This window comes from Clupea harengus, chromosome 14 (assembly GCF_900700415.2).
Source record: "Clupea harengus chromosome 14, Ch_v2.0.2, whole genome shotgun sequence".
Taxonomy (NCBI): Eukaryota; Metazoa; Chordata; class Actinopteri; order Clupeiformes; family Clupeidae; genus Clupea; species Clupea harengus.
In genome coordinates this window covers 9192490-9215965 of record NC_045165.1, presented here as the reverse complement: position 1 = coordinate 9215965, position 23476 = coordinate 9192490, and the positions used below count along the sequence as shown (strand labels likewise).

Below are 23476 nucleotides of genomic sequence, written 5' to 3'. Positions count from 1 at the left end.
TCTGTAGAATGCTGCTGTGGTGGAGAGGGATCTTTCCGGTTTATCCTGAAATTCCAGTCTCCTATGGTAAAGTGTCAGTATTCCATGCAGCAGATCTCAGCACCACACACACACACACACACACACACACACACACACTCACAGTGGAGTGTATAATGCAGTTAACTCAAGGTTATTGTTATCCAAATGATCACTTTCTTTGTTTATTAGGCCTGCGGAATCTGGTGTTTCTCAAACCTTTCAGTGTTCCGTCCTCACACTAAAGGATTAGCTAAAGGATTAATTTGTGCCAGAACAAGCTGGATCGGTACCCATTAGTACAGTGGCCCTGAAAGTCATCACCATTTTCTGGTGTACAAAAGATACTTACATTTTTTTTTCCCAATCAGTATTTTCATTCTAAACACTTATGCTGTAGTATATTTGTAAAGGCTAAACAAGTTGTTTGTCTACTAAAATTTAAAATAGAGAAATATTTAAAATAAAGAAAGAAAAAATGAAAATATTCTGCAACACCCTACAGCAAGTCAACAAGTCTGAAGTGGGACAGTATCACCTTTGCACATTGTTCTGCAGTGGTATTCCCCATTCAAATGTATATAGATGATTAAGGTTGGTGAAGTGGCAGTCCTGGACTATAGTAGTAGATTATTAATTTTTTTGAGCCACTACGGTGTTGCCTTGGGTAATTGTCCTTCTGATCGGTAGTCCCTTTCCAGAGCCTTAGTTTCATAAGATATTGCAGCAGGGTTTCTTGTCATATTGTGTAGAATTTATGCCTTTATTTCCCATTACCTGTTATTACACAACCTGCCTGGAGCCCCTTAGAGTCATTTTCATATCTAGGAGATGTCTTCTTTAACCATCCATAGGCATCTTGTTATGATCAGTTATGGTCAAACAAGTGGCACTTCTGTATCATTAGTGAATTAGCTACCTGCTTTAATCTGGAACTCAAAAGCACAGGGGTTAGAATACTTATGCAAGTATTATATTTCAGAATTTATTTATTTTTAATGAAAACAGACAAAAAACTTCTGCCTTTGGACATAAACTAGACTAGAGCATAAATGTTCACAATAAAAATACTGAAAGGGAAAAATATGTGTCAGTATCTTTTGCAATTGTGACTTATTGGGAGGTTTAATACTTTTGCAAGCCACTGCACATGTGCAAACACTGTTGCCAACTTCATGTTCCTCATGAACTACTACACATGGTTAAAGATCAGTACAAGTTTATTTGGATGAACATGATTCTTTTTCTAAAATCAACTGTCATACAGTACAGATAGTGATTAAGATTAACACAGAATGTAAACAGCAACCAGCATTCAAGAATCATTCACATAATATAACAATTTAAGAGGTGATCTTAAATCTTGATTCTTTCATTATTATAAAATATGTACATTTTTGGATCATACAAATACTTTACATTCCTTTTTTTCACGAGATATGTGTTGTTTTACCTAAACCAAATACTACACCCTTTAGTGTTCAAGAAAATAAACAGACTTTAAAATGCAACTTGACCATTCATTCCATGGTGGTTTACTGCTATTGGTCGTTTGCTTTGGTCTTGGGATCATCCTGCACTCCAGAAAGCTCTGCTGCTACTGGTGAAGCCTGAGCATGTGTTGGGACCACAGGGACTCTCCCTGGCCTTCAGTGACTCACATTCATTAGCACTCCAATTGATCGCCCATTCAGTCAGTCAGACCACCAGTTGCATCCAAACCCAACACAAAAAAAAAAAAAAACACACAAAAACAAAACCCCAAAACATTAGGTCTAGCAGATGGCCAGGGGAGCTGGCACCCTTTTGGCCCATGTGGTATAAGCGAGTTAATGCCCAATCAGGGATCCTGCCTGGCCCTGGCTCTCTGCCTGGTGTGGGAGACCTTCATGAACAACCCGTGTCTGGCCAGCGGCGGGGGCACCCCTAGACCAGCTTGAGACACTGGGTGTTAAAGCTGTCCCCCTCGCGACAGGCCACCGCCTCCAGCAGCGCCTGCTTCTTCTGGGTGCTGCGGGACGACTCCAGCTCGTACATGGTGGTAAGGTTGAAGAGGACGCTCTCGTGCAGGTAGAGCGCCGGGTCCTGCTGCACCATGCTCTCCAGCTGCCGCAGGGACTCTTTCAGACGGCCCAGGTAGAGGAGGCACACCGCCGCGTTGTTGTTGGCCTGGAGGTGGAGGCCAGAGAGGACAGGAGTGTTTGAACCAGTTACACACTGCTGTTACTAACCTGAAACACTTTTAGCATTTCTACATCTCAGTGATTAGAGTATTGTAATTGAAATACATAGAGAAAGTGCAAATATACAATTAATTCACCAAACACAAGACCAATATTCCAGACTGATGAAAATATAATTTATTTCTCTCCATATACCCAAATCAGTCAACATGCTAATCTATGGTACAACTTTTTAGACATTGTAGACAATGTATTAATGCTACATGTAGTCACAATCTAGGAGTATCATGCACTGAAATGAACAGAAGATGTTGCTATGAAGCTGAGCCATACAATACCAATTGCTTTAAATTATAGAAATGTTCAAATCATTGAATAGGTGATACTATGCTATGCTATGTTTTGATACTATAAATACTTTGAAATGTCTTCTTTATAGTATGGTATATTGCATGTTCTTAATGCAAGGATTTTCATTGTACTGAGAGAGCTAGCATATTTCTTTGTAGATTTCTAAATATATATCTAAATAGAAAAAAACCTGATGGCTGTTTATAATGTACAGGGAAAACATCCAGTAAATCTGCTAATTCTCATCTAAAGCCAATACTGGATGCTCAGTCTGCTCTTGAGGTCTTATCACCCGTGTAAAGCTTAAAAGTTTTCAAAATCTTACAGATGAGTATAGATTGAGTACCTACCACAGGGTTCTTGGGATCAATTTTCAGTACACCAGAGAAGCACGTGTGCGCCTCAGAATAGTTATTCTGACTGAGGTAAACAAATGCCCTGGAGAGCCATGGGGGTGAAAGACATCATCACACACTTAAAACATACACCCTTCAACTCAAGTCAACATTTTTAAAACAGAACTTTCAAAACACACCCTGTTAGGGCAAGTGCTACACGGATTCTCAGCTTATGGCAAAAGTGTAAAAATACATTTGCAAGTCAATAAATGAGGTGTGACCTCCGGTAGCAAGATCAACGCTGTCAGACTGCACAAGGCCCAGATGGAGTGATAGTGTGACTTTGTGTCCCTAAGTCATTTTCCTGTGGTATGGATACAGACAGACAGACAGACAGACAGACACACAGACACACAGACATAGGTCTTACCTATTCATCAGCACTGAAGTATCCTGCATCTCCCCCCCTTCCTTTGCCTGGCAGGCTTTTTCCACCTCCTGGAAATACCTCTCTGCAGTCTTAATGTCCCCAATCTAATAATAAAGATGATAGCAAAACAATTATCACTTTGGGGCAACTATCACATGGTTCACTGAGCGCCGTCTACTGTTATCATGATGATCTGAGTCGACTGCTGCGGAACACAAGCTAACTGATGAACACAGTGGCTGAGTCTAAGACCTTATCTTCCCCATGTTATATTGGGTATCAGGCAGAAGCTCCACACAGTAAAATGATGATGGCGTTTGACTTCACCACAGCCCTAGACTTTGAGGAGTGGTTAGTAAAGTCCTGATTAAAAGAGGCAATTTTAGATTAGGCCCCCGGTGGGGACAGCATGGCTGATACCGAGGGCCGGGTGGCACAGAGGGCACCTGGTGCTGTTTCCATGAAGAGGACAAAAAAAAATAATAGAAAAAAGTTCTGGGTAAAAGGCGCTGAGTTGGTTTAAGTGAACGAGGACAAAAGGGAGGGATCAGGCTAAGGGGCCACAATTACCTGCAGGAAAATGCGGCCGATGCCGCTGAGCAGCTGCACCTTCTGCTGGGGCTCGTATTGGATGATGGAGTGGTACGTGTCCACAGCCAGCACATAGTCCTGAGAGAGAGAGAGAGAGAGAGATGGGGAGGGAGAGAGAGAGAGATGGGGGAGGGAGATAGAGAGAGATGGGGAGAGATAGAAAGAAAGAGTGAGAGAGAGACAGAGAGAGAGAGAGAGATAGTCAGAGAGAGAGAGAAAGAGAGAGAAAGAGAGAGACAGAGAGAGTGAGAGAGAGAGAAAGAGAGAGGAGGCACAGAGGAACAAATAAATCAATGGGCCCAGGTCGTCACATGGGCGAATGTGTCATGTGGGGGTCGGGGTGAGGGACTGTCCGTGATGCTGCTGCTGCTGGTGCTGGTGGCTCCCAAAGATCACTCATGTGGACGCACAGATAAATGCTGAACTACACTGCTGGTTGGCCCATCATTCAAGACAATGGGCCTCACTGCAATCTATATTATAGGATTCTTTGGCCTGCCTCAGAAAAAAAGGCCTGATAAGCAAGCAGCCAATGTGGCAATGTTTAGTATGTGAATGTTTAGAAAGTATGGGAGCAGTTTGCTGGTGTGATCTATGCTGCCCGAGTCGATATGTGTGTGGTTGGACATGTGTTAGTCCAGGGCTTGGCCAGCAGGGGGCTCTCTGAGCCAGAGAATGAGCAACACTGAGCCTTCAGTCAGGCTATGACAAAGAAACACCAGAGCGGCTCACCACCACAACACTGTCACCAGGACCGCTCACCAGCTTTTCTCCTAAATTTGGCAAAAGCTTGTAATATTACTCTTAATATAGAAAATGAAATAATATGAAATAGAATGGCATATTATTAGTTGCTAAGTAGTGAATGTCAATGACAAGTTCTGAAAATGCCCTCAGAGGGATACTTAATTAGACTGCAGTCTGATACAACTGCATGGGAAAAGAATGTTGACCCTTTAGTACTGCAGTCATACAACGTAAAGGTCCTTTAATTATTCATGACTCGTGTGCTGTTGTGCTGCTCATGATTGATTTCTTTTTATATCTGTCCCTATCTGATATCGGCAGCAACGAGAGCCACAGGGAGTCGCTACTGTGGAGAGAGGAGGCTGACTGAAGTATGTGTACTGGCATGCACCTCTACGCTCCACTGTAGGTGTTCGACAAAACAGTGGGGAACTGTGTGTGTGTGTGTGTGCATGCGTGTGTGTGTGTGTGTGTGTGTGTGTGTGTTCAAACCAAATGACACCACCTACATCAATGTGTTATCAATGTGTGTACAATAGTAAACAATGGTGTCGGGATCAGTTGGGTTGCTGTGACCTCTCTGAGCACAGCATGCATTCTGGGAACGACACTGAGAAACCCACCATCAGGGTGTGGGGGGGGGGGGGGTGTTCTTAAGTCAAATAACAGCCTTGTAAAATGTACAAAGGGTGTAACTGAAACAGATAATTGGAGAATGCAGACAGCTCTTACATGTGTGCTCACACATAGCATGTTGTATCGCTATTAGGTTTTAGACTTGGTGGAAACTACAGGGCGTGTTTATACCAGTGAATACGGTAGTAAGTGACTGCTGCAGCCCCCCTCCCACCACCACACACACACACACACACACACACACACACACACACACACACACACACACACACACACACACACACACACACACACACACACACACACACACACACACACACACACACACACACACACACACACCTCCCTGCTGCCCTCCTCCTCCCAGTCCACACCACCACCCACGTACCTTCATCATTAGCAGACAGTTTGCCATGGAGTACATCACCCGGCACAGACGTGACCTCCACAACTGAATGGAGGCTGCAAAACAGACAGACAGGGAGAGAAAAACAGGGAGAGAAAGGTAGAAAGAAGAGACATGGAGAGAGAGAGAGAGATAGAGAAAGAGCGCAGATTAAGCACAGAGACATAGGGTGGCAAATTGTACTCCCCCCCCCCCCCCCAGCTCCATAAGTACCACCAGCGACACCCCCTTTCCCCCCCCGAAACCATTAATTATTTGTCTGGGCGAGGGAATTATAGTGCGAACACACTGCGACACTCTCACTCAGTCCGCTTCTCTCCGCCACAAAAGCTGCTTGCTGAACACACCCTCATCAGTTGCTATGTCTGTTCGCATATTTAGGAGTCTCTCGCTGTGTGTGTTTGTCTGTGTGTGTTTGTCTGTGTGTGTGTGTGTGTGTGTGCGTGTGCGTGTGCGTGTGTGTGTGTGTGTGTGTTTATGTCTTTTGTTGTTGGAGATCAAGAGGGAGCTGGGGAGAGAATGCAGAGAGAGGCTGCAGATCCAGAAGGCATCTGCTGCCAGATATGCAATGAGGCAAGACTGCAGTCGGTAGAGCAGTCATGGAGAGGAAAGAAAAAGGAGGGGAGAGAAGAGGAGAAGCAGAGTAGAGGTAGAGGAGGGGAAGAGAGGAGGACAGGAGCAGAGGAAAAGGGGAGAACAGGCAAGGGGATACAAGAGGAGGAGTGCGGTGGAAAACGGTGCGATAAAGAGAAGGAAGCAATAAGAGGAGAGGGATGAGAAGGAAGAAGAAAAAAATCATTCAAATGGTAAGTTTGAGATCTCCCAGCAGAGCAGAAATTGCTTTGAATTCACTGCAGCATCCCTGCAGCATGGCAGACTGACCTCTCTCTCTCTGTCTCTCTCTCTGTCTCTCTCTCTCTCTCCCTCTCTCCCTCCCTCCATTTCACATTCCCTCCCTCCTCGCTGACATCCATCCAACCCCTTCTTCATTAGCCTGCTGGACCTGCCTGAGGGCCGCGACCCAAGCGCCGGGTCCAGTCGAAACTCCATGTGGGCCGGACGGCCCGGGGTTCTCTCTGACCCACTGCCAGGGCAGGGTGGAAGAGGAGGAAGAGGAGGATGGAGAGGAGAGGAGAGGAGCGAGACTAGGCAGCAGCCCCAGTCAGCACGAGGGCCGCGGGTGCTGTCGGCACTTGGCAGCTCCTCTCGAGACATGTGCCCGTGACGGGGGGGGGGGGGGGGGAGGCCCAATCGAGCCGCACATCAGCCGTGCGCGGCCGCAGCGGGGGTGGCGCCAGGCTGCCCGACGTGGGAGCTGGTCTCTCATCTCCGGTCCTGGAAGCACCGACTCCTGTCTGCATGGGAGTGGTGTCAGGGGAGCGCCGGGGGGGGGTCGGGGCAGGGAAGGGAGTGCCATCACTGTATAATGTCTTAAGCTGTCCATACATTTTCTGTTTGATGAGATTTGTGCCACAAGCTTCGGGGGATTCTGATGTGTTCACCTGGTTTATCGTTCCCACAGGGTCCGTTGATCAAATACATGCTTTCTTTCAAAACAAGCAATGTCAACATGGAATCAGACCTCCTGCCTCACTTAGGTTTTTGCATAGGATTGCATTTGTTCAGACAATGTCTAAACTTGGGTGTTTATCCTCTTCCAATGACAAGAAGGTGCAGTACCTATTTAATATACCCTTTGTATATAAAAGGAAACATGACAGCAATTTGGAAACAGTTGCGCTATTGGAAAATGTGTACAAAAGAAATCTAATTGGCTATAGCCCTCCAGACATGATCTGAGGGCAGAGGACTATACAGACCCCAGCGTTCTTCCTGCCGTTTGACTGGTCTGTGACGTGCCAGGCTCTGCTCCCTCAGCGTGCCAGCCAGCCCCTTTGTTTTGAAACTGTTTCTTCCTCGCAAACAACTTCAGCTGAGGAGGTTCACTCTCTTACTTGCCTGTTAAATGCAACCCCTCCACTGAAAAACAAACACGCTCCGCCAAACAACCATGACAGTTAATTAGTGGTCCGGCTCCACGCGCGCGGTGTTCCATTCGGTTACCTTGGCAAATTGGTCCAGCTGATGCCCTTGTTTGCTCTCTAACAACCTTAAGTGGACCTCCACACCGGCAAACTTTCATTCATTTTTCGATGCAAAAGGGCTCCAGGCGCGCCTCCTTACCTTGCCTGTTCTCCTGAGTCAGGTTCATCATGCTGCCATCTTCGGCCAGGCCCTCCTCTAAATTATCCAAGATCTGTCAGAAAACCAGAGACGCCCAGGAAAACAGTTCACACTCTGAGAGAGATACCCTTGCACTTGTTGGGTGAGGCACTGGATGTGTGTGTGTATGCCTGTGTGTCTGTGTGTGTGCATGTGTGTGTGTTTGATGGTCGGTGTCTCACCTTCTGACAGACAGTCCTCATCCTGTGCAGCCGGTCCAGAGACTCCTGGGGCTTCCCAAGGTACTGAGGCAGCTCCGCGTGCAGGACACGCATGGAGAAGGGAACCATTGAACCTGAACAACGGGGCGAGAGGAAAAGCAGTCAGCTTTCAGACAAGCACACACACACACACACACACACACACACGCGTGCTCACACACACGCTCACACACACACACACACACACACACATCTCACACACACACACACACACACACACACACACACACACACACACACACACACACACACACACACACACACACACACACACACACACACACACACACACACACACACACACACACACACACACACACACACACACACACACACACACACACACTGCTAGGGCTGCAGGAGCCCTCCACCTCCAGGCTAGAGCACAGACATTGCCTCAGCATTCTTTTTGATCCGGCAAGACTCTTTGATACGGCACAGGCTCCGACAGCTGTCTACGGGGCTCAGGCACCTTTGATAATCTCAGCCCAAGTCCACAAACTCTGGCCTTCGTGTCTGAAGTCGTGTCTGATGATTAGTCGCGCCTTTATGACATCAGAGACAGGCGAAAGTGCTAAGAAATCACCAGTTTAACAATGCAGGAGAAGCTCCACACGGCAAAATAAGCCAAAAAAAGCAAACCCATTTTGCCCAATGTGCAGATCTAACCCGTCCTGGCATGAAGTGTTACCAATGTGTTTGATAGTATTTGCATTTACTTGCCTGCCTTTACACACCGATTGTAAATATAAAAAAACAAGCATGCAAAAGAAACCTGGTGTTAGACACATACACACACACACACACACACATACACACACACACACACACACATTGCATTTTCAACCGGGCCACAAATCCCACAGAAGCAAACTGAATTCAGTTGGGGGTCTTTTTACTGGCCAAACTAATGAAATCCTCCACTAGGTTATGCCTTTTGATGCCAGCTTGGAGAGATATCTTCCAACAGATATCCATAAAGCACAATGTTTTCATTACTGAACATGATGTATGTGCTGAGGTCGGACGCTTCAGGGCCTCCGCTGCTCATCAATGCAGCAAATCACAGCCTGAACTCCACCTATTAAAGCCATTATTACAAAATATACTGACAAGTGTGGTACAGAGTCACCAACCCGGTGGCCTGGGACTCTTTCTCCTGCCCCATCCCATTCTCATTGTTGTTTAATGCATTCATGTTACACCGTCAGCATCATATATCTGCCTTGATGCTCCCCATGTATCCTAGCAGCGGTTGTACTTCAGCCCATCACTGCATTGCCAACATGCAGACTGCGTGCCTGTGTGTGTGTGTGTGTGCTGTAACTGGAGGGTGCTTTGATCGTGTTGCACTGCACTGCCAACCCAACGCCCAGTGGGGAGGGCACAGCGGTTGGTGCCAGCGGGAGCAGAGGCAAAGGGTTAGGGTTACAGCTGGACGCCGGGCGCTGGCGGGCACCGTGCGACGCCAGCTGGCTGGTACTCACCGTGTCGGCCCGGGTAGACGGACGGGTAGTACTCGTAGTACAGGTCCGGCAGGTCCAGATTGCCGAAGGGTTCGCATTCCAGCTCGGCGTTCTGAAAGAGGCTGAGCTTGGTGAGCAGGGCCAGCCGCACGAACCAGAGCTGCAGGGGGGAAAACAGGACAACATGGACTCACAAAGCCACAGCAAATGTGCCTCTGCATGCAGTTTTGTAAATGGAGCTAGCAAAAGGCTAATATATGTGCTCAAATCCATGATACATCATTCACTTACAAAAGAAGGTATGGCAAAAATAGGATACATACAGAAATGATTGCAGGGCTGACTGAAAAAGCTAACCATTTCTCTTTTTTTCTCAGCACGTTTTATTTAATTGACAGGTCAACTCCCCATAATTTAGACTGTTTTATGCAAAGGCATGCAAACACAATAGCGGCGCAGTGCCACATGAGGCCGGAACATCAGAGAGACTAGGTCTCTTTGATATGAGTGGATCCTGGGTGCGTGGGGATCTGCCCCCCTCCCCCTCCCCCCGCTCCGCTCCCCCCTGGTGGCCTGTGTGGGTGCTGGGCCGGGGGAGAGCGATGCTGAGCGCTGCCAGTGCCTCTCCGCTCTGCTACAGGACACTTCAAACACACCCGCACGGCTCATCAGGGGCCAGAGATGTGTGTTTGGCGTGTGGCTAGAGAGCATGCGTGGGTGTGTGTATGTGTGTGTAAGTGTGTGTGTGTGTGTGTGTGCATGTGTGTGTGCATGTGTGTGTGAGACTGCAAAGGGATGATCATTTGTGACAAATATAGCTGGAAGTGTCAGTGCTCTTCTGGGACAGGTCTCATACAGGAGAATTTGTTGTGTTTATATGTGCTTGTTATGTGGGCCTGGCTGTGTGTGTGTGTGTGTGTGTACATGCCCCTATGTGTGTGCATGCTAATGAGTAGCACACAGAGACATGAAAAGTGATAGATAAACAGACAAGAAAGAGAGAGAGAGAAAGAGAGAGAGAGAAACAGTGTGTGTGATATGGAGAGGAGGAAAATAAAAAAGCAGGGTGGTGCTGCAGCTCTCTGATGTGTGGGGCACTTGTCTGCGTGCATTAGCGTCATGCCGGGGGCACAAAAACAAAAACAAGCCCCCCTCTCCCCCCCAAGATCAGTTCGCCCACCACATCTCCTTACTCATCTGTGCCTACATTTCCCATGTGCCCCGACGGGCTCCTCACCTGCAGGGAGTCGGTGGTGTGGCTGGTGGGCTGCCCGCTCTTGCCGTAGCCCTGTCCGTGCGCCGTCAGCAGGCGGCCCGTCAGGTCCACGGCTGCCCTCCAGTTCTTGGTGCTCTGGGGGTCGCCACGCCACACAAGGTGAGAGGGGAGAAATGAACCCATTAAGCCAACAGCTGCTTCCAAAGGAGGGTGTGTGTGTGTTTGAGTGTGTGTTTGAGTGTGTGTGTGTGTGTGAGTCAGGGAGAGAGAGCGAGTTCTTGGCCCTCTATAGGCAATGATGAAGGTCAGTGCGGCCATTCCCGGTGATCTACCCGCGTCATCCATCACGACTACACCTCTAATTAAGCACTGGCTTTTTAAGCAGGCGTGTGGGAGGACGGCATTCGAACAGGAACTCGGGCGACCTGCGAGAGGCCTGGCCAGCCGAGCGGGACGACCTGGAGGAGATGTCGCCTGCGCCTGTCATTCTGACGGGCTGGATCCCTCTTCGCTTGGCTCATTCTCTCTCTCTCTCTCTCTCTCTCTCTCTCTCTCTCTCTCTCTCTCTCTCTCTCTCTCTCCTCTCTCCTCTCTCCTCTCTCTCCCCTCTCCCTCTCTCTATCTTTTGTTCCCTTCTTCCCCATCACCTGCTTTGCCACACTCTTAGCAAACCTTTTTACTGTCTCGTCTCAGCTGTAAGCTTGGACTCGCTTTTTCTGCGGATTACCTCCGGTCTTTTCACTCCTCTTCACTCCCTTACAAATACGCGCCATAGTAACACATATATACACACACACACACACACACACACACACACACACACACACACACAAACACAAACACTCACTCTCAGGTTACCTGCACATTTTTCTAATTCTTTTGCTATCTCTCCTATATAACATGCATCTCCTCTCCCTACATCTATCTAATCCCTCTCTCTACCTTCTCTCTCCCGCCCTCCCTCCCTGCCTCCCTCCCTCGCTCTCTCGCTCTCTGTCACTGGCCTCCGTGCCTCTAAATCTTAATTAGGGGGAGAAATGAAGCTGAAAACGACTGGCAGGGAAACGGGCGAAAGCAGCTGCAGCCACTGAGACAGAACATAAAAAAGTCAATGGGACTGGAAATGTGGGCCCATTATGATGTGGGGCGCATTCTGGAGACTTCCACACACACTCCCCGCCCACAACAAAGCCCTCATAAATCCATCTACAAAAACAATGAAATAAATAAAATAAAATACATCTACAGAGCATCACAAAGGAAGAGCAGTTGAGGAAACAGCCACAATGAACACCACTGACTCCTTAAGAGTTCTATCTGAGAGGCATGTGTGATACATGTTGATCAGTTTATTAAAACACGGAACATTTACAGGAATGACATAACAACTTGTTTGGACTTATATGGTGTGCACCCGAGAAGGCAGTTCAAGAGAGAACGAGAGAGAGAGAGAGAGAGAGAGAGAGAGAGAGAGAGAGATAGAGAGGGAGGAAAGAGAGAGAGAGAGGGAGAGAGAGAGAGAGAGGAAAGAGAGAGAGAAAGAGAAAAATGTGAGGGAAGCAAGTGGAGGAGTAACCTGCAGAGGGGACAGGAGCGAGGACAAAACAATGGTGACAGGAGGAGGGGACGTGGAGGAGAGAATGGGGAAAAGAGGGGGTGCAGAGAACACAGCAGGGAGAGGGAAGACAGACAGCAGAGGAGAAAACAGGGAGGGGAGAGAGAAGCCAGTGGGAGCCTGCAGAACGAGAGAACAAGAGTGAGTGAGAGGGAGAGAGAGAGAGAGAGAGAGGGAGAGACAGAGACAGAGAGAAAGAGAGAGAGAGAGAGAGAGGGAGAGAAAGAGAGACAGAGAGAGAGAAAGAAAACCAGAGCGGCATCTGTTGAGGAGCCTGTGCATTTCACTGCAGGGGACTGCATGCGCCACTCTCCAGCTCCCTCCCTTCCTCATTCCTCCCTCCAGCCCTTTCAACCGTCACACACACACACACACACGCACACACACACACACACACACACACACACACACACACACACACACACAGACCCTCCCTCCCTCTCCCCCTCTCACTCACATCAAAGTCCAACCTTCCGCGCTGCCACGAGTGTCAGCCATTCGTGATGGGCTTAGCCGCACCATAATTGAGACGCACTTCAGCCCCAGAACTGCAACCCCCCCTCACCCCAACCCCTATACACCCCCCCCCCCCCAAACACACACACACCACCCACCAATTGCTGCATGCCACACACACTCAGATCAGACTCATTACTGCCAGCCCTCTGCAGAGAGAGCTCTTCTCAGGCACCGCTACGCTTGACGCTAAGCACCTTAGCATGCCTGACATGTGCTGCTGCTGCTGCTGCTGCTGCTGCTGCTGTGGTGGTGGTGCAGCTTCCTCTAGGCCAGGTCCTCCCTCTTTCCCCCAACACATTAAATATGGATCAGCTTGTGCCAGGTGTGGGGATGAATAAAATGAGATTCATCGAGTGACGGACGATCAGGTAGGAAGGTCCGCATGATGGGGTTATTAATAATGGATGCCTTCATATTGGTCTGCATCGGGGAGACAATTGAGTCTTGGCAATAGTTTGGCTAAAAATGAGGGTAGGTTGAGAAGATCATCTCACCGTAATTAGGCCTCAATTGTGATGTGTAATATTTCATGAGGGAAAGGGAGAGGGGGGGGTTACTTAAATGTGGCAGACTGAATGCAGGGGGTTGAGTAATCCTAGGTTCCAAAAGTCTCCTTTCCTTGCACAAAATGTTTTGCAAAATTGTACAGAAAGATGCAGGTTTACCAGGAGCACACACACACACACACAAACTACACACACACACAAACAAAACACACACACACACACAACAGCTTATCTCCATTTCAGCTCATCCGCTCATGCATGTCACCTAACGGCTTTCACAAAGGATGGGGAGCTCCCTATTTCCATGCCCACCTTCAAGAAAACACACACACACACACACACACACACACACACACACACACACACACACACACACACACACACACACACACACACACACACACACACAGATCAGTTTAATTTAGGCTGGCCTTCACCTGAGCTAAGGGTAAGCGGAGCCACAAAGGGCTGGGAGGCAGCAGGCACAGGGGGGCCGGCAGGGCAGAGATAGACACCCGCGTGACGAGTCAGCTGTTAGTGTCAGCTAACGTGGAGTAAGTGAATAGGCACAGGATCCACAGGCTCCAGAGGCTCCCAGCCCAACAACAGAATAGGCCCACAAACAGGCGCTATCTGGAGCAGGAGCCTATCTCAGCTTGGGCTGCACAGGTGGGCACACAGACTCAGCTTAGTCTCAACGACAGAAGGGTTTTGAAATGCCTGTAAACAGATACACAAACACACACACACACACACACACACACACACACACACACACACACACACACACACACACACACACACACACACACACACTCTCATTCTTGCTCTGCCTTAGCAACTTGCTTCATATTTAAGTCTGCAGCAACATGCTGTACACTCACTGCACCAGTTCGAGGCTCAGATTTCCTATGTGGGTTTAAGGACACAGCGAGCGAGTGGAAAGTACAGTAAGCTGTGTGAAACATGGATTTGTTCGAGCAGTGTTAGGGCTCGCACTGAAGTCTTACCTCTGATATCACATTTCAAATGAAATTGGGCGTGAAAAATATCTTTTCCGAGACTCTTAGGGCCCTGTGAACATTTTTGAATCATTCAGCAGAAACACAGTTTGGCTTTTTAGACGCCTCTCTGTAGCACCAACGCTACAGGCAGTTTATGGGGCACTGCAGGCTGCGCTGTATGCCTGTGAGGGGTTGAAGCAGTGAGGGGAGCCTCGTCCTACATCAGCCCGTAATGGGGGAGAGACTGCTGCAGGAGGCGGGAGGAAAAAAAAAATGTCTCCCCCTGCTGTGAGCCGTCCTGCATAGCGGAGGAGACTTCACACTCCCAAGGACAGTTGCCTTAGCAGCCCGCTGTCAGCAGAGCTCCTCTTCTGGGTCTTTCCCCCTCGTACCCCTTCCTCTGACTCTCCTCGTCTCTGTCTCTGTGTGTCCCCTCTAAACCTGTCCTCTATGCAGTCCCTTTGTCTTCTCCCCCGGTCCTCTCTTCTTCTTCTTCTTCTTCTCTCTTCTTTCCTATCCCTGGTATTTTCCTCTCCTCTCATCTTCCAGTGTTTCCCCTACCATTATATTAGGGGGGCGCCCCGCCCCCCCAACGACACCCCCGCCCCCCCTGGAAGGTCAAGTTAATTTTGTTCAATTTTATTTTCTAAAAAGCGCCAGATCACAACGGAAGTCATTTAAGGTTACCTTTCCTATAGAACATGTCTATAGCTTGTTCTTTTATTAAACAACATAAATAGCCTTATGTTATTTATCTTATTTACACGACGGCATGTCATTTTTGTCTCTACATGGTCATGCGTTTACAATTCTCCTCTGCTCTCTGTATCGCGCACGGCGCACAAACACACAGACACGTGCGCGCACACACAGGTGATGAGCACACTCCCACCAGCGGACAGAATTGGGCTTAAGAATCAGTGCACAGCTACGGACACTTTTAAGCTTTTAAGAACACATTTCCAGGCGTTCATCTTTTCTTAGGTTTGTCTTTCGAAGTCCGTAAGAAGACACTTAAGAAAATGTTCGAGAATGAGGCCCAATGAGAATGGCTACACGAGACGTGGAAGCAGAACGTATGCCCAGGTCTGCACCGAAAATTCAAAAATAGATCTGGCTTGCATTTTTATCATTTTCCGCGAGTTGTGCGTGGCCCTTTTTACATAGAGTCTGGTACACGAAATGTAACATGAAATGTAATGACAATTATTTATTTTTCTGTGAATAATGAAGGAAGCAATAAATCCGATTATTTTCCAAACCCTCAAGAGCTGTTGCCATGGAGAGTTAACGTTACTTTCTGTTTGAAGATGAGGTAGCAGCTAGTGTTGAAGAATGGATGACTTGAAATTTGACGATTTAAATTAATATATGAAATTGAACAACATCAACACCTTTACGGATAAAATAAATAAACAAGGATAGCAAAACAGATTGATAAGCATAGAATGAGAACGGCAGAAACGCAGGCAGGACGTCAGATGACGAGACAGATCACAGTGACACAGGCTGGTTTTTTTCCGTCATATGTGAAGGCTGAGACAATCATCACAATTTATTCAGTCTTACTGATGGTCCTTTTGTAATGTCAACAGGTGCACTTCGTTGTGGATAGGACATTTTTGAGATCGTCAAATTCACACCTAACAACCAATTTAGTGGAATTATTTTGTTTATTTTTTAGATTTAGAAATAAAATAGTCTCGAGTAGCACAGGAATCCCGCCTGTTTGAGACTGTGGTGGCAAGCGCAAGGCTCTGCTTGGTCGTGAGTGAGTGAGCCTCGCGAGCAGGCAGACAGACAGTGATAACGTCTAGTAGTAAACAGACTGGGAGCCACTGTCCGACCCAAGCTGGTGAAATCTGCCATAGTCAGCTGCTGGATATAAAGGTATAGCACATGAAGTTTAAAATATTAAAAGAAACGAAATGGTTAAATCATCACGAGATAATAATAGATGTCGTGGCTCTCTTTTATCATGCCGGTTCATTGATCCTGTGGGTATGCTACCCTACTCAGTAGCTCCACCAGCTATAACTAGCTAGTGAATTTTAGCCTATAACGTTAACCTACTCACTTGAGCTGCAAATCCCTACCATGCTACAGTATAATTAACACCTATCTCAGCAGATGTCTTCAATATGTTTATTGTTGTGCCATATTTTAAATCTAAATGTGTTAATTTATCGAGAGGACACTATTTAGGACACTATTTAGAAGGATATTTTCCAAAAATTCTTATGGGGGAGCATACCCACAAACCCACCTACTTTTGCTAGGTCACAGAAAAAGAATAGGTTTTATCCAGGGGCCTAGCCCCCCCCCCCAAATGTGGGAACCTAGATTCGCCTCTGGTTGTGGATAAGTAAAGCCTATTTTGCTACATTTTTGTAGTCCTGGTTATCTTTTGTTTGGCATATTGGCATGGTTATTTAGAGGACCATTTCTCAATGGTTTTGTTCTTGATGAATGAATGTTTGTTTATTAAATCAGTTATTTTTCAACAAATAACACAATTAAGATTACAAAGAGAAAAATTCGCAACTTTTTATCGCAACTTTCACTTCCTCCGGCAATTTCATCGCAACAAACTCCTTAAAACACAGCAACTTTCATCGAAAAAGCTCCCGCGAAATCACGATTTTAGGCCGCAACTATCTCAAAAATGTTTTCCCTCCCCCCCCCCCAAAGCTGTAAACCTAGGGGAAACACTGTCTTCTATTTCATTTTTTCTCCTCTGCTCCTGCATCTCTGAAGGATCCATATGTTAGGACCAAGTACACTATAGAATCAGAGCCGTAATAACAAAAACAAAAAAACAAGGCAACACGAAGCGACACCCCAGAGCCCGGGAGCAATTCATGAGGTGGACTAAAGAGCTTCCTCTGGCCGCCCGTGCCCGCTGGGTAAAGATGCACACATAATGGACATTTTGCCCTGCAGGCGCCGAGGTATACCCACTGCCAAGCTGACGAAAACCCCACGATAGATAAACAGCAACATTAACAAAGAGCCTCTGATGTGCTTGTTCCCAGAGACGCAACCCGTGCTGGGCTGTCGCTCGGTGGGGATTATTTAAGACAGCCTCACAGAAAAGGAAATGGCACCACTGGGAAAGCACGGCAAATAGTGGCTTTCGGAACATGTTGCGCAACGCGTGCTGAGGCAATGAGATGTGACCGTGCGGCTAGCACACAATCAGACTTCCTCTGGGGTGTGTGTGTGTGTGTGTGTGTGTGTGTGTGTGTGTGTGTGTGTGTGTGTGTGTGTGGGCGTGTGAAGATGCTGGCGTGTCTCAAGCTTTGCCGAGATGGGAGATGGAGGGAAAGCACGGCATCTGTTTGGAGCTCTGGGTCTCCTCTGCCGTAGAGGCTTATCGTTCTTTATCATGCTCTCTGTCTCCCTCTCTCTCTCTCTCTCTCTCTCTCCCTCTGTCTCCCTTTCCTCCCTCTCTCTCTCTGCTAAGGGGCTGTGGTGGCATGTTGCTTTGTCACACATTGCAGCCGCAGTGTGACTCACCACCAGCAACCACCATGAGTCAGGGGAGAGTCCTCGGATGCGTGCCCGCCTCAGGGTCGGGTGATCTGGGGGTGCATACTGTCACACAGAGACCCTCTCACTCACACACACACACACACACACCCCTATTAGCACCACTACCATCAACCCCAAACCAGCCAGAGGCTAGATGCAGCCTTGAGCTACAAAACAGAGGAACAGCACCATGAGGAGGATGAAGGCATATGTGCAAGTGACACACATACACTCAAACATACACACGCACACGCACAATCAATGCTAGTAGCACTACGTGATGGCATAGAAACAAGAGACTTGCTGGCATGAAAACTCGGTCTCTGGAGAGCGTTTTCCCATGTCAGGCAGGAAGACCTGAAATCCTAATGAAAAACCAGAGAATAAGAGCCTCCATTCTGATTAAAAACCAAATGAAATGAAATGACAGTCTGTTCAAAATGAACCCAATCACTGTCAGCCTGGACAGAAACACTTCATCAGAATCAGCTCTCTTGCCCCTCCTGATACAGTGACACACCAGCTGTACTGCTCGGGTTACATGGAGCATGGCATTGTTTCTCCATGCCCGAAACAGTACCGGGATCAATACATCGACCCGTTGTTATGCCTGTGTTTGTCCCTGTGCATTCGCAGGGAGAAGCTTGCCTTGTGGGGACCATTGTCTGTCTGAGCGAAAGCCCACTGACATTTACTTACCTCCATCTCAACCTTCCTGTCTGTGCTCTCTCTCTCTCTCTCTCTTTCTTTCCCTCCCTTTCTCTCTCTCTCTCTCTCTCTCTCTCTCTCTTTCTTTCCCTCCCTTTCTCTCTCCATTTTTTCTCTGTCCTCTCTCATGCGCCTCCTGTCCTCCTCTAGCTTTCTCTCTCTGTCCTCTCTCATTCTCTCTCTCCATCCTAGCACACACCCACGCTCATATCCGCGCCGCTGACGCACACACACACTCCGACGCAGGGCAGTATTTTAAGCCTGGCAGTCGAGCAGTCTGTGTGCGTGCATGTGTGTGTGTGTGTGTGTGTGTGCTTGTTTGTGTGTGTGTGCGTGTGTGCTTTCAGGTCTTTTCCCTCGTGGCTAGGGCAAGAGCACACTTGGCTGTCTGCGTCGGCCAGGTGTGTGCCTGTGTTTATGCTTGTGTCTGTGTGACTGCACGAGTGTGTGCCTCCAAACTGTGTGGGCAGTGGCCCGAGAGGACATTCTGAAATATGCACACAGCAACTATGCATTATACATGCTCTCAGCTGGATTCTACATCTCCATCTTTGTCTCGCTCCCTCCATTCCGCCCTCCTCCTCCTCAATCTCTCTCTCTCAATCCTTCCACCTCTCTCTCTCTCCATTTCTCCCTCTCTTTCCCTCTCTGTCTATGCTCGTAGCTGGAGTTTTAAATACCAAGTAGCGGGTCAGGGTGCCGTTTGGGTCACGGCTCGTCCCCTGCTGATTAAAGGCGCACTGAAGGAAACAGTCCCGCTGGCAATGCACAACTACCCCCCCCCCCCCCCCCCCCCCCCCCAAACACACTCTGAGGCCTGCACCAGCAACACAGCTGAAGCAGAAAATGACAGCAACATTTTCGAGCCACTCCACACCTCCATCCCTTCTAAAGGGCCCAGCCAACAGGAACAGCCAGATCCAGCTGAATCTGTAATTGGAGTAGGGAGCTGCGTCTATAACAGTGGCCATTTTATTGGTCGTTTTAAGAAACTGGAGCCAGACTCGCTCAGAAAAGTGACAAGCTGTTTATTCCTGTGCCATGCTCATGTGGAGAGTGGAGCCCTCAGTGCCGCCAGGCCGACCCGGAGTGAGGAGCGAGGGGCTGGAAGGAGGAGAACCGATTTAGAACCGACCGGCCCACTGGGGACGCTGCTGGGATGGGGCAACACATCAGCAGGCGTGGGTCTCAGGCAAACAGGCTCTCTATCTCTGTCGGTCTCTGTCTCGCTCCCTTTCACACACCCACACACACACTGCTCTCTCCGTCTCACACACACTCTACTACACACAGGCACAGACACACAATTCCTTCTCCCCGTCTTACACATAGACACGGTCTTTGCCCTTCTGCCTGTCTTCCCAAAACATACACAATCACTAACACACACACACAGACACACACACACCTCCCCACTCTCTCTCTCCTTGTAAGAAGGACGTGGGCACAGTGGGTAGGGCTGGGCTTGAGTGCCCGCGTCTGTTTGACAGTTCTGCTCCTGGGCAGCGCGGCGAGGCAACCCAACAAGAGCCGCGGGCCACAGCTGGGGAGTTCGGCTCTCAGCCCTTCCCCTAACCCCCCCGGTGGCCCCATGTAGCAACACTTCTCCCCACACTGGGGTGAGAAGAACACTTCAAACTAGCTGGAACACATTCAAGGGCATTACGCAGTCTCAGTTTTTCTTGTAGGCCAGAACAGGAAATCGTAATGTTCAATAGAAATAGTAAGTCATGATTGTGTGAAAACAGTGGTTGCAGCTGCTTTGGACCCCCTGTCAGTCTTTGTGTGTGGTGAAAAAAAAAAACAACTGTGATGCATTATACATGGAGAAATGTGAGTCTTTGTGGGAACAAACTATAAAATAACACGGCATATGTACGCAATGTCAGATGAAAAAAGAAAGGGACACACGAAGGGGAAGGTGATTCAGCAGAAAATCAAAACCCCTCCCCTCCCAAAATTAGCATCTATTCATGCAAGCAACATTCACCTTGTGCAACACACTAATCACAGCCCCCATATCACAGTAAACTAAGTGCTCGGCGAGACTCACAATTAGCTGCTTCAGGCCCAGGAAGGACTGCTCCACGGAGTTGGCAGTAAGGACCTGCCTCTTTGTCGCTGCCTGGTCTCCCAGGAGACGCAGCATTAGGTCCTTCACTGCATCACCCTGGAACAACAGGAACCTTTCACCAGCTGGGCCATCACATTCCTATGACTAGGCTATACAATGGCCAGCTGTGACACTGCATATCTATTCCTTAACTACAACATCCTGAGTGCATGATGCCATCCCTATTAGGCCTTCAGCAGAGATGAAACTAATGTCTCTTGCAGCCATAGAAGCTAGTAGCAATGTCAGCATTAACAACTGCCAGGAATGCTCTATTAGGCATTGTCATTTGATAACCATAATGTACATTTACTTAGAAGCCTTTATGTGGTGATTGGTGCATATTTGAGAACAATATCCACATAAAACAATTATAAAAGATGCACACCAACTCAACTTCATACCGTACCATCAAATACCACTTTAGTGTATAACTAAAATCTTAGCGTAGCTATGTCAGTTATCGGACAGTGGCCATTCTGTTAAACAATCAAAATGCTAAGTTTATTAATGGATTAACAATCGATATGCTTGGTTTAATAATGGGTTAACATGACAACGCAAACCTTTGCCGATAACACACGCCGTCCGATAATTAACACCGTTACGATAACTATACAACCTTGTGTGTAAACTCACTTGTAAATTGTCGAACTTCAGTCCCGGCATGGACAGACGCTCCCTCTCCACGTACATAGGGTTGACCTGCTGGGCGGCCACAGACACGAGCACCTTCTTGGTCTCCTCTGAGGGTAGCCAGGAGTCACAGCGTCTGTCTACCTCGCTCATGCTCAGCGCCGTGGCAAAGGGGTCGTCGCTGCCTGAGAACACAGCCTGCAGCTTGGAGAACATCGGTGGGGTGGCTTCGGCTGGGCCTGTCGGAGGGGGCTTTGGGGTGCTGTCTGCTGGGGGGGCAGAGAAATAGGAGCCGGGTGTGGTACTCTCTTGAGGAGCCGCGACGGGCAGTGAAGAGCCTGTGGAGGAGGAGACCTGGTGTTCGGGGGTAGTGGATGCTTTGGGTGACTCGGCGTTGGGGTTGCTGACGGAGATGAAGGAGGACGAGGTGGTGAAGGAGTCGAAGAAGTCTGAGGCGGGGTTGACGTTGACGTCGGCGAAGAACTTGCTTAGGCTGGGGCTGGGCTGGCACACGAGGGGCGCCAGCTTACTGGGTGTCTCAGCGTTCACGCTGACACTGCTGAAGCTGGGCGATTTCACCAGCGTGGGCTGGAAGCCGTCAGGGACCAGCATTTTGGGTGGCTGCCCCTGGTTGAAGATTGTGCACACCGGGATTGACTCCTCCTTGGTGGTCAGCTGGCTAGCTCCCAACGTGACTTCCTGGGCCTCGGGACTACCGGAGCTGGGTGAATCTTCTGGTGGCTGGACAGAGGCGAAAGTTTCCTTTTCATCTTCCTCTGTTTCTTCCTCTTTCATCTCTTCAATCTTCTCTTCCTCTACCTTTTCCTCTGCAGTTGTAGAGGAGTCATCCAGTGATTCTATCTTGACTTCAGTCGTGGTTTGTTCTTCAGTGGACTCAGGTTCCAATTTTTCTCCCACTCCCTCCCCATCGGGCTCTTTGGATTCTGGTGTCTGACTCTCCTCAAACTGCTCCAGCAGTGAGTCCATAGGAACCACATCATCCTCCTCGCTGTTATTAGGCGAGTCTGAGATCATGACACTCTCCATCATCTGGTCATTAAGTTTGTCCATCAGGCTGCCTGAAGCCAAGCTGTCATCCTGGGGAGAGCTGAAGGGCTCCCCGCCAAGGTCAATGCTCTCCTCCGGGAAGAGGACATCGGTGGCTGGGAAAGTGGAGGATGAACTGGCCTCCGTTAGGGCAGACACTGGATCCTGGGGCCTCTCAGGCTCAGCCACCTCAGTGATATCCAACGTCACGGGCCTTAGAGCGGGACCCTCACTACTATCCATGTCTTTGCCCTGTCAGCAAGATCTAAGAAAAGTCAGTGGTAAACAAACGAAATAGGGAAACAAATGAAAATGGCTTACAACGCCCATCTAGTCCTACAGGTTATTGAAACATTGCATCGATATTTTACAAATCCCTCCATTAACAAAACACTACCAACAGCCTTGGACTGAGAGCATTTATTCGACTAGAACCCTGTAGTATTCACAGCTTGTTTCAACCAGATATTGTTACATCACCTAGCGAGCTTTATGGCTAGCTTCATACATGATTTGCCTAAATTGTTCAAAGGCACATAAAGAATAAAGCGCATATGGCTTGTGGCATAAATGTGATTCTTTGTTTCAAGCATACTTTTAAACTGACTTTACTCCAAGATCTCTAAATCCTTGGTGATGAATTTCAAACTAACGTTTACTACTGTTAGCTAATGCTAGATACGTTACGTTGCCTCTGACAGGTTAGTCAACACTATAGATTTCCGAATAAAAGAGAGTTACAGACAGTGATATAGACTAATAATTCCATAAGAACTTAAAATGAATAAATATTGTATAATCGTCAGCAGTCATACGACATTAATCAAAGCGTAAACAATCGCATTTACCTTTGCTTGAGGAGGATGACAGCGGTGCAAAAGTACGCATGCGTGGAATACCAGGAAGTAGTCTAGATGGTGTCTGAGATGGGACAAATCTCTACGCTTAAAATGACTCGTGTATTCTCA

At 48.1% G+C, this 23476-nt stretch overlaps 1 protein-coding gene across 2 annotated transcripts; it reads right to left on the bottom strand.

Moving 5' to 3' along the window:
• Positions 1 to 1220: 1220 nt before the first annotated feature.
• On the bottom strand, positions 1221 to 23464 carry trappc12 (trafficking protein particle complex subunit 12). 2 transcript variants are annotated; one of them, XM_012819512.2, is made up of 12 exons: positions 23357 to 23464; positions 21465 to 22773; positions 20766 to 20882; positions 10848 to 10961; positions 9632 to 9770; positions 8106 to 8218; positions 7885 to 7957; positions 5683 to 5756; positions 3891 to 3989; positions 3321 to 3424; positions 2903 to 2990; positions 1221 to 2187 (listed from the first exon to the last, which is right to left on the bottom strand). In XM_012819512.2, the coding sequence occupies exons 2-12, from the start codon at positions 22749 to 22751 to the stop codon at positions 1945 to 1947; spliced, it is 2451 nt and encodes an 816-aa protein (XP_012674966.2). In that variant the 5' UTR covers positions 22752 to 22773; positions 23357 to 23464; the 3' UTR covers positions 1221 to 1944. The 2 variants fall into 2 exon arrangements, with proteins under 2 accessions (XP_012674966.2, XP_031436355.1); XM_031580495.2 differs by lacking the exon at positions 23357 to 23464 and adding an exon at positions 23104 to 23327.
• Positions 23465 to 23476: the final 12 nt, after the last annotated feature.

Coding starts and splice junctions, on each gene's coding strand:
- trappc12 (XM_012819512.2), bottom strand. CDS start 22,751: ATGGATAGTAGTGAGGGTCCCGCTCTAAGGCCCGTGACGTTGGATATC. Junction 3,990..5,682: donor ACTGTCTGCTAATGATGAAG/GTACGTGGGTGG, acceptor TCTCTCTCTCAG/GACTATGTGCTGGCTGTGGA. Junction 2,188..2,902: donor TTGATCCCAAGAACCCTGTG/GTAGGTACTCAA, acceptor CTCCACCTCCAG/GCCAACAACAACGCGGCGGT.